The sequence below is a fragment of the Zootoca vivipara genome, chromosome 13, assembly GCF_965207765.1.
Source record: "Zootoca vivipara chromosome 13, rZooViv2.hap1.1, whole genome shotgun sequence".
Lineage (NCBI taxonomy): Eukaryota > Metazoa > Chordata > Lepidosauria > Squamata > Lacertidae > Zootoca > Zootoca vivipara.
In genome coordinates, this window is record NC_142596.1 from 34,882,056 (window position 1) to 34,898,459 (window position 16,404).

The window sequence follows — 16,404 nt, forward strand, 5'->3', positions numbered from 1 at the left end:
CACACAACTAACTTAGGTTCGCTAATTTCAGTGGGTGTATTTTAACTTAGTTAGATACAGCCCTATGGCCCAAATTTTACATCATTCTTTGCTGTTAGTGGACCTTGAAAGCTCTCAGGTATAGGCAGCACCTACACTTTGGAACTTCCTGCTGATTGATATCAGCCAGATGCCTTCACTGTACCCTTTTCGGTGCATGCTTAAAACACTTTTATTTTGGCAAAACTATCCAGACTTGCTGAAGTTACATGTGTTTGATTTCTTATTAGCTACTGTTGGTTTTAATCAGGTTTTGGATATTTTAAAATACCTACTTTTTAATCAATAATTTTAATGTTTTGTTTTATATTTTTGTAAACCACTTAGTTTTTATGAACAAGCAGAATATAAATTTTGATAAATGAAAATAAAAATGGCTCCCAGGCTAGACCTTTGTTTGGTGAAGGACTCTATTTTTTTTCTTAATTCGATTCAAGATAGTAGCCCCAATACTGGATATTTTGTCAAGGCCAGCCATCCAGGTCTTCCTGACTTTGTGGCCTACTCCAGCATTTGATCCTCATCCTACTTTGTCCTGGCTTTGCTGCAGATTTATCCTCTTGGGCATCAGCCTCAATGTTTCCGTTCAAGAGGCAACATAATTTGTTCTGCGCCTCTAGACATATGAGGGAGGACAAACATTGCTGATCCAGTTAATTTGCCATCAGGTTAAGTCCTGGTTTCTTAGGAATTTATTCTGACAATTAGCCGCTGGCAATCAACAGTCTGGGTTGTATACAACTAAGTTATACTCAGAGTAGACCCACTGAAATTCATGGCCCTAAGTGAATCATGTGAAATTCATGGCCCTAAGTGAACCTACTTTCCCCAACTGTATAACATTGCAGCCGTGAATTCTCCTGGTTCCTCTTCCATGAAGCAGGTGAGAGGAGGAAAATCACATTTTCCAGTCAATGGAAAAGGAACTGTAGCGTTTACCTGAGTTTGCAGCTCCATTCTTCTCGCAAGGTGAAAGCTTGAGTCAGCAGCTATTTGCACAAGGCTGTCAAATTTGGTTTCTTAGCTCCAGCTTTCCTGAAAGACCCAGATTCTAAAGCTTATATGCAAATGTGTGCATACTGGATCATTTAATTTTGGGTGGGGAGGCAAGGTGCAACAGCAGAAGGTTAGCAGGTCTCTTTTTTTTTCTCAGTTTCTGAGATTTCACCGGCTATTGGACCTGTACTGAATCTGCAATTGTTTTTATTGGGTTGTAGCCGGTGCTAGATCTACTCAGAGCAGACCCATTGAAATTAATGGGGATGAAGTCACTTGGATCCATCAATTTCAGTGGGTCTACTCTTGAGTAAAAGGTAGTTGGCAATAACCCATTGTGGTGGTGTTTTTACTGTTAAATCCCATTAGGATGTTTCTTTAGAAGTGAAATAGGATGTTTATTTAGAAGTGAAATATATAAATGCTATCGTCTTCCTAAAGGCTAGAAGTGCTTGCTTTCCCACCCCAAAATGCTATGATTCTAAAATCATTGAATGTCAGATCCCATGCATGAACTGACTTTACCTAACTTGGGAGATTGTTGAATATAGGATGTAATAACCTTCCAGTAGCTACTAACGTGGTATGATTCTTCCTTTTGGCTCCAGTGGAGTGGGTTTTTTAAAAAATAAAATAAAATTGGAACTGCCTATTTTCCTGATTTGGCCCAACTTTCTTCTCTTGGGAGGTAGAAGTCCTGCTTCGGAAATCCTTTGGCACCTCAGGCTCTGGAAGATGTGAAAATGGTGGTCTGGAAAAACACAACAGACGGAGTCCAGGACAACGGACTGACCCTCAATGGTAACTCCAGCAGAAAACTTGCAGATCAGAAAGAGGGACAGTAGCACTGCAGAGCTGCACAGATAGCCCGGGGGCATCCTTTGAAGTCAGGGCTGCTCAGCCAGTTTGGAGTTTAGACCACATATCCCACGGGCAAAATTGATGTTGGTTTGAAACAGGCTGCAGGCAGTTGCTTTGCGTGTTTTCCTGCTCGAATGAGCTTTCATTTTAACAGAGCTTCCTTGTTCGCTGCTGCAACTCTCTGTGTTCGTTTTATTCTGATTGAACAAGCTGGGGAACAATTTAGCAGTTGCGCAAGGAGAGCAAAAGTATCAGGAGAACATGGGGAGTGCTTTTACTGCTACACATGGGAATAAATTGAACGACTGAGAAGGCAGGGAAGACTCATTGGGTTAAATCAGGGGTTGGGGAACCTTTTCCCTTCTGGACAGCCATCTGGAAGCCATCTGCCAATAGTGGGCGGAGCCAGAGGTAAAAGTGGGCGGAGCAATAAGTCGCTTTTTGTGCAGTGAGTTTTGTCACACTCAGACACCCTCTGTTTCATCCAGGCAGGAAGAAACATTGCCAGAGTTCAAGGGTATATTCCAGTCAGACAAAAACACTGAAGGAGGTTGCAGTGCAGGGCTGGTGGGGGTGTGACTCTGGAGGCTAGGCAGCCTGGGGAGAGGCCTAAGGGCCTGATAAAATGGCCTAATGGGCCACACTTGGCCCCCAGGACTGAGGTTTCAATCCATTAATTAAATATTGTATAGGAGAGTCTGGGATTTAACTTGTCCAGGATCTCCTGTGCCCAAGATCTTCTAGCTGGGAACTCCAGCTGCAGAAATGTCACTCATGACCTAGTTGCGACCCTGTTACAGAGTGTGGGTCTGGCCATAGAAACAAAGGATATGCGCTGCCTATGGCGGAAGCAGTTGGAAAAGTTACAGGTAGGTAGCTGTATTGGTCTGCTGTCGAAACAAAAAAATAAAATAAAATAGAAAAATTCCTTCCAGTAGCACCTTAGAGACTGTCAGGGGCCCTTAGTACAGGGAGCCTCCACCCTTCCTCCACACCAGCTCCTCAACCAGTGAGAGCAGCAGCAGCAGGTCAGGTGGGGGAAATGAGGAAGTTAGCGGGATGGAGCAGTTAAGGCTCAGCGATGTAGGAGAGCCCTTGCACCGCCCTGCCCAACAGGTGGAGGGGAGCAGGCAGCTGCTTCCGTCGCCTAATTTAAGGCGCGTGCCGAAACATAAGGGCGGGGGGGTGGCGTTTTGGGGTTCCCAAGCTCTTATGCTGGACGCGTAACAGGAGGTGTCTACTCCCGGATTCTGCGAGTGACTGAGAGGTCATGTTCTTTGCCATCTTTGCACTGTAAATACTATGCACAATAAAACTTTTAAAGACAGAGCAGACTCAGACGTTGTTACTCAAGAGTAGCCGCAACAGCATCGTGACAGAGAGCAACTAAGTTTGCCATTGGTATGCGCTTTCGTGTGCGTGCACACTTCTTCAGATACGTGTGCATGCTCACGAAAGCTCATACCAATGACAAACTTAGTTGGTCTCTAAGGTGCAGTTGGAAAATTCACTACAGATCAGCTGTTGCCATTGCCTGCTGATCATGCTATGCACTTGGGACCCAAAATCCTTTCCTCTTTTCCAGGCTTCCTTTTCCTCAATACGCTCTTCATCCAAAGGGGGCGTCATGAGACCACGTGGACTATCCTGCGTCGCTTTGGCTATGATGATGCCCTGGAGCTGACAGATGACTATCTCTGCCCGCCGTGCGTAAATTGTTGCCCTCTTGGATGTTAAGGGGAAGGAGAAAGAGGGGACCACTGACATATGGGACAATGGGAAGACATGATTCTGAACTCGCACATAGGAAGCTGCCTTATAGTGAGTCAGACCATTGGTCCATCTAGCTCAGTATTGTCCACACTGGCTGGCAGCAACTCTCCAGGATTTGGGACAGGATACATTCCCAGCCCTACCTGGGACCTTCTGCATGTGGAGCAGGTGCTCATTCTCTGTGTTCACCTTGTGATCCCCCCCCCAGCTTGTTCCTTAGCATTTGCAAGTTTAGTTGCCATCTGGAAAGAGTCCTTTACTGGTTTCCATTCCTAAGTCTTGGTTTCCCCCTCCTTTTGGGGTCAGTTCCAGCCATGTGTTTCAGAGAGTGGCCATTATTCACCCGTTGGGAAGTATTCCTTGGTTTTTAAAAGTCCCAGGCTTCCTGAGGACCTGCCTTGACCAGTGCTGCCCTCCTTTCTTTCAGAATCCGGGTGCCTCATGATAGCTCCACCGAGCTGAATCATTTTGGTTACCAGTTCCTGCAGAAGATGTTTGAGAAGCATGACAAGGTGAGCTGCACAGAAGCACACACGCCTTGGCTGTGCATAACAATGCTGCTGCCCATGCCACACACACACACCCTTCAAGGATCGCAGTTCTTCGATCTCTGCTGCATGAGTGCCATTGGCACTCGAGTCACGTCTGGCTGCTTGCCCCTAAATAGGCATGTAGGGCGTTCCAGAGTTGAGCGAAGGGATGTCACTTAAACAACAGCAGTACCCAAACATTCCCACCCACCCTGCAGACCACTTGGACATAGCTGGTGGTCTTGACCGGTGTTCGTGGTGGGCCATTAAATGATTTTTCCATGCCTGCTGTAGTGACAATTATGTACAGTAATAATATGGAAAGAAATCAAAAGAAATTTAGACATATGGAATAGACTGAAAGTGTCATTCTGGGCCAGAATAGCTGTGGTTAAAATGAAGGTGCTACCCAAACCATTATACTTGTTTCAAACCATCCCAGTAATTACAGGATTAGGACAGTTCAAGGAATAGCAGAAAACAATCTCAAGGTTTGTGTGGCAAGGGAAGAAGCCCAGGATATAATTTAAGTTGTTAACTGATAGAAGAGAAAGAGGCGGATTCTCCCTACCTGACCTTAAGCTATTATGAAGCTCCCTGTATAACATGGTTGGGGGAATGGATGAAACTTGATAGCACTGATGTTCTAGACCTGGAAGGGTTCGCAAACAGGTTTGGGTGGGATGCATACCTATGGTATGGAAAGGTTAAAGTACATCAGGATTTTTTTAATCATATTATTAAAAGACCATTATATGAAGTTTGGATGAGATATAAAGACTTGTTTGAAAGGATGGTTGTCACCCCAAGAAGCTTTTTCAGTTAAACAATTAAATATGAAAGGAGATTGGATAACCTATAGAGATTTGTCGAAAGAAGACAATAATATAATCAAAATCAGACCTTATGAAGAACTAAAACCTAGATTGTCAGGATGGATGGAATATCACCAAATTAATGATATATTCTTTAAAGATAAAAAAATTATGGATTTAAAAATGATAGATCAATATTGGAGACTGGGGTATTACAAGGTCGTACAAAGATGTTGTCTAAAGTATATGAATTTTTGCTGGAATGGCATACAAAAGATGAAGAAATTAAGGAGGTCATGACTAAGTGGGCAATGGACCTAGGATATAATATCGAATATGAGAAATGGACAAGACTATGGAATTCAGGAATAAAATTTACTGCATCCATGACCTTAAAAGAGAATTTGTTTAAAATGATGTACAGGTGGTACTTACGCTAACACCCACCAAACTAGCAAAGATGTACAAAATGAAAAATAAGAACTGTTGGAAATGCACTGTAAAAGAGGGCAATTTTTTCCACATGTGGTTGACAAGGTGAAGACTTTTTGGGATAGTGTGTATAATGAGTTTTAAAAGATATTTAGGTACACCTTTTATTTTAAAAAACGGAGGCATTTTTGGTAGGAATGGTTGGAGAGGACATAAAAAAGGAAGATCAGAAATTCTTCCTGTATGCCACAACAGCAGGAAGATTACTCCTCGCACAGAGATGGAAACAACAGGATATTCCGACAATTGAAGAATGACAACAGAAAGTATTGGAGTATGCAGAAATAGTAGGGCTAACTGGAAGAATCCGACAGCAGGACGATGAGAAATTCCAAAAAGTATTGATTGTGCTTCTGTATTGCTTATTTTCATAAAATCGTAGAACTGTAGAGTTGGAAGGGACCCCAAGGGTCATCTAGTCCAACCCCCTGCAATGCAGGAATTACAGCTGAAGAATCCCTGACAGATGGCCACCCAACCTCTGTTTAAAAACCTCCAGTGAAGGAGAGTCCATCCCCTTCTGAAGTACAGGCAGTGACCAATTTGACGTGTCTAAAACGGTTGCCACCTGTAGTCCATTTCACTGTTGAAGAGCTCTTACTGCTTACAGCTGTTACAACTCTCTTATCTCTTACATATTGTACTTTATTGTATCACAATTTGCATTCCGTAAGAATTCAGATCGCAGTGCAATGCAATATTAGAAACTGAAGGAGTAATTTTTAAAAACCGCAATTTAAAATCAATGTGAATATTTAACACAGACATTTTGGGGACCTCCTGTTTGAATCTTGCCAACCATGTGTGGTCCCACCCTGTGTGACAATGGGTAGACTTCCTCAACCAGTCGATGGAGAGCTGCTACTCAGGTGCCCATTTCTTTCTTCCCCTCCGTGTCTATAGGACAGTGATGGAGCCCTCTCTCCCGCTGAGCTGCAGAGCTTCTTTAGTGTATTCCCCTACATGCCCTGGGGGCCTGAGCTCTACCACACGGTATGCACCACTGATAAAGGCCTGCTTTCCCTGCATGGATTCCTCTGCCAGTGGACGTAAGCGCAGCCCTTCTCTGCCTCCTTCCTCAATCACCTTGTCCGCTTCACATGCAGCGGGCCCTCCCAGCGATCCCAGTAACAGGCAACCTTCTCTCTGTTTGGATTTTCCCTAGGCTGGTTGCCTACCTGGATGTCCATCGCTGCCTGAAGCACCTGGCTTACCTTGGCTACCCCATCTTCTCTGAGCAGGACTCTCAGATCCACGCCATCACAGGTGGGTCCCACTCCTGCTTCAAAGCCCCTTGGAATCGGGAGGAGAGAGGACTCCTCTGTCCTGGCACAGCTATTGCCCTTTCTGCTTGCTGTCGAGAGCTATCGAGCACCTGCTTCCATGTTGAATGGAGAATAAGCCTGAGCATTGTGGGTTTTCTGTCCTCTCCAATGGTTATGAAGTTGTTGCCTTTGTAGAACTCGGCAGGGAGGAGGTGGGAACAAAACCAGAATTAGTTGGCTCCTCCTGCGATTGGCTCTGGATCTACCTACCGTTGTCCCCCCCCCCCCGCCTTCTGCCCCACCAGTCCCAATGGGCACCAGCTCCTAGTGATCAATGGACACCCATAAAAACACAGCTGCCTCCTGTCCAGCAAAGACAACACTTGCTTGGAGGCTGTGTCCCCAGCAGCAGGAAAGAAGGAAAGGCTTCATCATTTTACCCAGCCCCTCTTTTCTTCTGCTCCAGTTACACGGGAAAAAAGGATTGACTTGGAGAAGGGCCAGACACATCGGAATGTTTTCCTGTGCAAAGTGATTGGATCCCGAGGTGCTGGCAAGTCTGCATTCCTGCAAGCCTTCCTTGGGAAGAACTTGGCTGTGAGTCTCTCTTCTTGTCCTCTTGTCTTGCCTGTTATTTCCTGAGTGATGAACCTGTGGGTAATAAATAAAATAAAAATAATCCCTGCTCCTCCTTCCTTTTCCAGGCCCAAAGGGAATCAAAGGGGAAGGAGTCCTTCTATTCAATTAACACAGTGCAAGTCAATGGGCAGGAAAAGCATCTGATAGTAAGTTTGCTCAGTTAAAATGATCTTAAGTCCTAAATATGGAAGTCAATTTTTAGTCAATTGTCATAAAAATGTCAACGCTTCTTTCCCCCCCTTTAACCTAAGAGACTTAGGTACATCATCATTCTAGTATCCATATGCACAAACATCACTTCTGTGGTGATACTCTCTCTGTGACACTTGGGGAACCTCTGATCCATGGGCCAGTCTTGGCCAGCTAGATGTTCCAATTTCTCAAAACCACGCCCACCTGGGTCAGTGACATCAGCTGATGGGTGGGGTGGGAGTGAGTTTCAACTGCAGCGGCTGTTCACACCAGTTCCCTGCAGCCAGTGCAGCAACATTTAATCTCCTGTGCATCAACTAAGGGGAGAGTGGGGTGGCTGCTTAAGCCAGTATGTTCCACTTAACTCTCATATTTGGCCCGTAGGGCCTTATGCTGATAAGGATCTGGCCTGTGGAGCCAAAAAGGTTGCCTACCCCTAGCTCTATGATACAGTTAGTCATTGGCTGCAAAGTGGGTTTGCCCATCTAGACCAGAGAGGGCTGTTGATGGGCATTTCTTGAATTACTGTTCCCAAGGAGGTCTATATATAGTACACCACTTTTGGAAAAAAGGGGGTGTTCCCAAAACAGTTTGATGGTATTACCTCCAATGTCTTCTCTTAAATGTGGGCAGGGGTGCATGTCAATTTTGATACCCAGAGTAGCTCTTCAGACGGTGCAGTAAGTTGAGAGAGAAGTAGGGGGGAAATGATAGGGGCAGCAGAAGCTGGAAGAGCATTGCCTATTCATCGTTAAGTGTACAAGTTGCCTGTGCATCTGTTACCTGAAGTCTGTGTGTTTCTTTTGGTAAGAAGAACGAACAATGCCAACCCTTGTTCAGAAGAAGCGACATGAGAGAATTTTTTTTAAGTTAAAAGAAAGACTGCCCTGAAATGCTTCATATATACTTTCCCCCTATTTCTTGCCAGCTGCACGAGATTAATGTGGAGACGGAGTTTGCGAAGGCATCTGATGCAGCTTGCGATGTTGCCTGCTTATTGTACGACGTGACGGACCACAAGTCTTTCAACTATTGTGCCAGCATTTATAAGGTACTCCTTCCCTTCTCCCCCCTTGGCTGAGGAGCAGCTGTTCAGACTGACGGCTAGCAGTGCAAATCCTGTGTCTCCTCAGAAAGTAAGTCCTATTGAATTCAGTGGAGCTTACTCCCAGGGAAGCGGGGTTAGGAGCACACTTTGCTTGGCCAGTGCTTTCAAGAACATCCAGGTAGGTTTACTGATGGGAGACAAGTCTACAAGCAGGGGTGAACAAGAAGTAGATTGGGATCTACTGGTAGATCTCTGGATAATTTGCAGTTGATCAGCAAGGGTTTCTTGGCAGCAGCAAAGCAACTTTATTCCCCTTATAATTGAGTTGTTGTGTGGTGTCACTTGGGACCTGCTTGCAAGCTTGCCATTCAGGCATCTGGTGAGATCAGAGCACAGGGCCAGATCCAGCAGGAAAGCCTCTCTTGATATTTGTTTGTTAACTGTCTCCTCTGCAGCAGCACTACATGGACGGGCAGATCCCTTGCCTCTTCGTGGCCTCCAAGGCAGACCTGCCAGAAACGTCGCCACAGCATGGCCTCTCGCCGGCCGAGTTCTGCTACAAGCACCGCCTGCCGCCCCCATTTTACTTCACCTGCAGTGGGCAGGGCCCACCCAGCCTCACCGCCTTCGCCAAACTGGCCACGGCTGCCACCTTCCCGTTAGTAACATTCTCCTTCTAGTTATAGTCCTCCTCGGTGGGCAGCTGGGCTTTGGTTGGGTGAATTTTTTCCTCTGGGCTCAGCCATCACCAGCATGCGGCCCTCAGGGGGCTACCCAGAATGGAATGTGGCCCTCGGGCTGAAAGAGTTTCCCTAACCCTGTTTTTCAATGCACACCCTGAAGAGGATTTCTGTGTGACTCAAAAGCTTGACATCCCAGCATCGTGAACATTATTTGGCCCTGGCGAACAGCACTGTTGTTCTTACCCTGCAGCTGGCGTCCTCTGGGAGCAACGCTGCGATTGCGGCTTTGGGCCTAGTCAGTTATTTTAACAAGCCAGGAGCTTGCGAGGGAACGTGCTGCTTTTTGCCCGCTGGTATTAGATGTAAGCTTCTCCCCAAGGAGTATGATAAATCCATTATTTATAGCCAGTTAAACCAAAAAGGGCAAGGGAGATTGAGCCAGTCTCGGGCCCTGCATTAAGAGCTTTATTTATTTATGCCACAATTCTTAAATCTTCCTAATATGCCTGTGAAGAAGAAAAGGGAGGCAGTGCAAAAATGTTATGTTGAAGGGAAGTTAGGAACGAAATGCTCTGGGTGACTGATGATATTCCTTTTGTTTACAAGGACCTTTTTTAAAAATAGAAAATATTCTTTCCTTTTACCAACCATTGTGTCTTGTTGGGTATAGATCACATTTGGATGCTGGAAATGTAGCTGTCAGGATGGGAGCTGTAGCTGAGTGCCTCCCCCCGCCCATTTTTCCCTTAAGCCCTTGCTTCTTCTCTCCCAGTATTCTTAACAACCCTGCCTCATTTACCCCTTTGCTTCAGCTTGCTTTCGGTCTGCATCGTGTATAGCCCATCCTTCTGACCAGTTTACCTTTCCCCAAACCTTGGGCGAATATCTCACGGCTTTCCGGGGTCCTAGACCAATTCTGCATCTCCAGACAAAGTCTGAACGCCCATATTCATTCCTGACACTTTATGCTGAAACATGACAGCCATTAAGTTTGAGGTGTGTTTGTTGCTGCGCTTGCAGATAGGTGTGAGGTGAGGGTCAGGATTGGTAAGGCAAGGCTGCGTGTCACAGCATAGCGCCCCTTGCCTTTGCTAAGCGGTGCTTCCCTACACCGTTCCTACATGGAAGGGGGTGCTTTCTCTCAGCGACAAATTAGGCTTGCTAAATGGTCTGCTGGGCGACCCAGGTGGCGCTGTGGTTAAACCACTGGGCCTAGGGCTTGCTGATCAGAAGGTCGGCGGTTCGAATCCCCTTGACGGGGTGAGCTCCCGTTGCTTGGTCCCAGCTCCTGCCAACCTAGCAGTTCGAAAGCACGTCAAAATGCAAGTAGATAAATAGGAACCGCTACAGTGGGAAGGTAAACGGCGTTTCCATGTGCTGCTCTGGTTTGCCAGAAGCGGCTTTGTCATGCTGGCCACATGACCTGGAAGCTATACGCCGGCTCCCTCGGCCAAGAATGCGAGATGAGCGCGCAACCCCAGAGTCGGTCACGGCTGGACCTAATGGTCAGGGGTCCCTTTACCTTTAAATGGTCTACTGCTTTCAGGCTTTCAGACAGTATTCTGTAGGACTAGCAGCGGAAACAACCCTTCCTGCCTAACCCCCTTCCTCTCCCTGGGAGAACGCATAAGATTCATGCCAGAGGCAGAGGTAGATCACTGCTTTTTCAAGTTAATTCCCTCCCCCTTTCACGTGGGTCTCCATTAATAGGAACAGGTGCCACAGCAGCGTGACCTAGAAAGGCACAACTATAGCACTTTTCTGCTACAAATTATTTAGAACTTGCCACACTATTTATACCCCTGCTAGGTCAAAGTGTTAGCGTAATGCCTCTGGCCCAGCCTACCTGGCGTGTAAATAACGAGTGACTGGGGGAAAGGACCCATTAGTATTTTGTTTGCTAGGCTCCATGCTTTTAAAAAAAACAACCTAACATTCTGCCTTCATAAAGAGAAATTGTTCGGGCCACACCGTGCCTTTAAAGCATTACGATGCCACCTTAAACAGTCATGGCTTACTCCAAAGAATGCTGGGAAGTGTAGTTTGTTATGGGTCCTGAGAGTTGTCAGGAGGACCCTGTTTCCCTCCCAACTCCAATTCCCAGAGTGCTTTAATAGTCCCTCTTCCCAGGGAACCCTGGGAATTGTTGTAGCTCTCTTTGGGGACTAGGACTCTCCTAACAACGCCCAGCCCACTTAACAAACTACACTTCCCAGCATACTTTGCCACCTCCTTCCCTCCACCGCAGTTTGCGTTTATCATTTGGGCTGAAACGCCGCTTCTCTTTTTTGCCTCGCAGGCACTTGAACGACATCACCCTGGGTGCCGCCACCTTCTGGATCCGGGTAGCTTTGGGAGCTACGGTCGCTGCGGTTGTGGGAGTCACACTCTACAAGGTGCTGGCGAAGAATAAGTGAAATAAGAGAAGCGGAGCCTTCTCCTTCTTCTGCTGCTGCTCCTCCTCTGCCATTTCTCCACCCGAAGGTAGAACACCAGCTTCATTTGCACACCCAGGAAGAAATGGAGGCCAGGGGAAGAAGACAGCACACACACACACACCCCGCCGAAGACTGGATTCCCCCTCCTCCTCCTCCCTGACTCTCCCTGCAGGGCAAGGTGGTGTCGGAGGAAGACGACCATTGCACCAGCAAAAGCAAAAATAGTCCTAGAGTCATCCAGCTGGCATGGGCAGGACTCACCTTCTCATTCCACCCATTTCCTCCCATCCCCAAAAAGGACATTTCCCACACTCAGGGAGTGCTGACGCTGTCCCCCGCTCCCCAGTTTCCTTCCAGCTATAGCTTTAGGAAATCCACTCTGCTGCTTGACATATCTCAAGGCTCCCCTTAACTTTTTACCGCATCTGATTGTCTTGCAGCTAAAAGGCTTTTTAAAAAAACAAAACATTTCTTTCGGTGGGAGGAAGCTCAAGGCGGCACCTCAGGAAAGCTGTCTGCGCCGTTGCGTCCCTGGTTCCTCTCCGGCAGGAGGAGGACTGTCCGGCCAGCCTCTTCTCCAGCGTCTTGTTTCTGCAGCGATGGGTTTTCAGTACACTATTTCCATCCCGGGAGAGCTCAAGGGCTTCTGGGACATTTAATTCTTCTTGGAGCACTGTTTGCATCAGGGAGCTTCGCACACAGGCCTCTGTTGGGACATAACTGACAAGAAGGAGGCAGCAAAAGAAGGCCACCAAGGCTGCAGGTGGTAGCTTAAAAGATGGAGTCTTAAGTCTGATCTTTGGCATGCTGCCCTCAGGCTCGATGTGCCTCCCGGTACTCATGTTATCCTCTCTCATCTTTGCGCCGTGTCCTGCATTTTGAGTGGTTATACTGGGTCTCTTGCTATGGGCAACCTGGAAGTCCCCCTCTCCCCAGGGACCCGGTTGCCCAGGGTAGGCCAAGGTAACTCCTCTGGGCCACAGAGTGAAGAAGATACTCCCCCAAAAAAGCCTGAGGGATCCAAAGGCGGTTTAGGAAGCCCATTGACTCTGCCTCAGTGTGTCTGGTTGGCTGTCCTCCTCAGCAGTCCCAGTTTCTGCTTTAGACCCCAACAGATTAGGAAGGAAGAGGTAGCTGTGGTGGTGGTGTTGGAGGACGGGGAAATGGCAGTACCTCCCAGAGTGTGTTTGGGTCAATAGTAGGGCACACATAATTGTAACAGGCAAAGCTTTTTCCCACCATTCCTCACCCCGTCAGGAAGAGTGTCCACCAGGGCAGTTTTTGTGTGCCACACTCCCTTGTTTTGAAGGTGGCAGGACAGATAAAGAGGTCTCTCTTTCCAGTAGGGTTTGCTCTTGCAGTGGCAGGGCTCCCTCTCTCAAGCCCTACTTTTTAAAACTTAGCCTTTGTTTTAAAATAGTTGTGTAGATATGTACATGGTAAACGGAGCATATTTCTGCATCCCTAGTAAACAGCTCGGATTTTTTTTTAAAAGAAACTTTTTAGCTGCAGATGTAATAATCAGCTCTTCCTGCACACTTAACATGATAGGCGAGGGGGGTTTGCTGTTGGGTTCCTCCCCTGTGCTATCTCCGCATGGGGAAGTTTTCATCTCAACCCTTCTGCCCTGCATGATTTTGGGATGCAAACTGCACATAGAATAAAGATGCCTCTCTTTGGACTGAGCTGTGCAGTCAGGACCGGCTCCACACAAGGGGAACCATTAAATGTCAGGGGCGGGAAACCTTTCGCCCTCCAGCTATTGGTGAACAGCATTGCCCATTCGTCTCAGCCAGCATGGCCGAGAGGCAAGGCTGATGGGAGATGTTGTACAACAACAGCTGGGTTGACAAAAACCACCCCCCCTCCATAAAAAAAACCTGGTTCATGTGTACCAAGATACAGGTAGAGATGAGAAGCAACTATTTCCACAGTGGTGGTGTTCATTCCCTGTCCCCAGCTACAGTGATTGCAAAAACAGCCCCAGCTCTTCCCACCTGCAGCTGGGCTAATTCTGCTGTTTCCTCTCCCCACGCCCCCAATAGGATTGCTTGCAAATAGGCACTCGTATATCAGGTGAGCTTTGTGAACTGCCCTTCTATCAGCGCCAAGGAAATAAAACTTACCAGTATTGGGGATTTCCAGGTAGATCCCTTTTTTGCCTGACTTTTTTTTAAGAGCTTGGGGTAGGGGAGTGGCAATAAGACCAATATACCAAGGTGTCTGTTGCTCATCTCCCACCTGCAGTAGAAGGGAGTGAGCTTCGGAGGACGTTAGCCCCTTTCGCTCCGGATAGTTTGAAACAAAACCTGCTTTTAAAGCATTCCCCTTTGTCATCGCCTCCCTTGCCAACTGCCAGCCGCAGAAGAGCCTAAAGTGGTGTTAATGGGAGCGCCAGGCAGGCTAGCCAACTTCCTCATCTGACACGTACATCAATTTCTTTCCCAGTGACTGCCAGCACCCCGGTCCCAGCCCTTCCCTCTCCCTGTAGTTTCCTCCTGATGCTGCATTACGTCTTGCAGTCTCATCCAGGAGCCTTGACAGCCAGTACATTGGACCCTGGGAGTAACAAGGAGAGTGTGGGGCAGTGGCACAGGGCAATGGAGGGGAAGAGGGGGACACCGAGAGCCTTGGGTCTGGAAGAGCTCCTTCAAGATGGCCCCCAGTCATCTTTCACTAGGATATATTGAGATGTGCAGCTATCAGCACAGTTTTAAATGTCGGCCTAGAATGGTGCTGCTGGATCCATTGCTGGGCAACACAAGTCTATGCTTTTAAAGCCCTTCCCAGCATTAGAAAATCACTGACAGTTGGATTGTATAGCTGTGGGAAGACTGCGCTGCATCATGGTTCCCTTAAGCAACGCAGTGTCTCCACAGCCGGCTGCTGGTGCTTGGCGTCGGACACGGCTGTAGACTGAGCCTGGCTCACCTGTATCTACCAGGCAGCTGATCAATCCAGGAAATGTTCCCCTAGCACGGCCTTCACCAAGCTGGTGCCCTCCAGATGTTTTGGACTACAGCTCTCGCCAGCCTCACAAAGGAGATACCAAGTCCTCCCTGGTCACAACCATACCTGACGCCACTGCTGTTTGTGTTGTCCTCACCCCACCTCCCAATTCCTGCCGCACAGTCTTGGGTAGCAGAACTGCACACCACAATGGCGTCATGACAGTGGGAGGGGTGGGGGCCTTTGCTGAGGGCTGCCAATTTTCTGTGGTAGCTCCAAATTCCTTGTAGCATGTAGGTCCCCCCTCAGTCCCCTTGGTCAAACGAGTGGGGAAACCCTCATTTCTCTTTCACTGGAGTTTTCCTCTCAGTAATCTCTTTATTTTTGATCTCGATAGAAATCTCTGTCTTGCCCCAAAGAGAAACCTCTCTGCTCCACAGTCCTTTTGTTTCTACCTTCCCTGAGGCTCCTCTATCTCAGATTTGCTGGGAAAACCTTAAGTAGGGAGCCAAATCAAATAATTTGATGGTTACATCTTAGTCTTCATTGCCCATGCTTTTCAGATTTGGTTTTTACAACATTTAAGGACAGGACCGAGTCTGTATTTTTATGGCTGGTTTTGAAACAAAATTCTAGAGCCCTCCCTCTTTAGTGCAAAGCATGCCCCCTTGTGCTATTTCAGAATGTGTGAATGACATTCAGGGTCTTCTTTGGGTTTTCCTGTAGCACCGCACACGCGCGCACACACGCACGCATGCACATGCATGCGCGCGCGCACACACACACACACACACACACACACCGGTCTGCAGGCATACTGGGAATGCTTTTCAACTAAGCAGGAGATCCACAGAGATCCCATGGATCTGCTTTCTCTGGGGAAGATGTCTGCAGTGCTTCGATGATGGCATTTTGGACTCTCCTAAACAATCACTAGGTGACTCATATTGTGCTGCCATTATGCCTATCAGCAAAATCGTCTGCAGATATTCTGGAACTGTGATGTGCTAAGCCTCAAATTGCCACTCTCCCTCTCCCAGGCTTGCTCCTTTGCCTTTTAATGCTAGACTTCCATGCAAGTCATGGGCTTTTTCAGGCATGGAAATAGCCAAAGGAAAAGCTTCGCCTAGTAAATTTCTGTGCTGGGCTGTTGCTAAAATCCAACAACATCCAGAGAGTGCTTTAGAACTTGAAGAAATGCCTAAGTGTGGGGCAAAAGCCTGGCTTAAGAGTGGTGGTTAAAGTCCATGGCTGAACTATGGGCAAAGTGGTGATTTTGTAGGCCAGGGTTTGGTCCATAGGTTGCTGACTACCTAATGGCACCAAGCATTGCTCATTGGCTGATAGAGGATCCAGCATGTTATTTACTGGTGTTTTTAAGGGATCTGCAAAAACAAGCGTTTAACTCCCAGATTGCATCTTGCAAAGTACTGCAAACTTCCCTCCTTTAGATTCCAGAAGCCCTGCGCTGGATTGCAGTTGCTTTTGATGTGTCAGCAATAAGCACAGTGCTTTTTCACCCTTGGAGTTTCATTGTTCTCCAGACCCCCCAAAATACTCTTATTCTGTCATCTCTGCCACCACGCTGGATAAATATTTGATGCTCAGTAGATTTTGATATCTAAGAAAGAAAGAAAAGCAACCCTCCAAGATGTTTGTTTTTTTAAAAAACCCAAGTGTGTTA

The 16,404-nt window shown here is 47.2% G+C and overlaps 1 protein-coding gene across 1 annotated transcript in view; it reads left to right on the top strand.

Annotated features, from left to right (window-relative positions):
- Window positions 1-13,919, top strand: part of RHOT2 (ras homolog family member T2) — a 36,244-nt gene extending 22,325 nt beyond the window's left edge. Inside the window, exons 10-19 of the mRNA XM_035131220.3 lie at window positions 1,728-1,836; window positions 3,482-3,602; window positions 4,097-4,181; window positions 6,410-6,555; window positions 6,672-6,772; window positions 7,238-7,368; window positions 7,476-7,556; window positions 8,531-8,653; window positions 9,106-9,308; window positions 11,633-13,919. Coding sequence (XP_034987111.1) covers window positions 1,728-1,836; window positions 3,482-3,602; window positions 4,097-4,181; window positions 6,410-6,555; window positions 6,672-6,772; window positions 7,238-7,368; window positions 7,476-7,556; window positions 8,531-8,653; window positions 9,106-9,308; window positions 11,633-11,750 — 1,218 coding nt within the window. The 3' untranslated portion in view covers window positions 11,751-13,919. The remainder of the gene's footprint in view (window positions 1-1,727; window positions 1,837-3,481; window positions 3,603-4,096; window positions 4,182-6,409; window positions 6,556-6,671; window positions 6,773-7,237; window positions 7,369-7,475; window positions 7,557-8,530; window positions 8,654-9,105; window positions 9,309-11,632) is intronic.
- The last annotated feature ends 2,485 nt before the right edge of the window (window positions 13,920-16,404 follow it).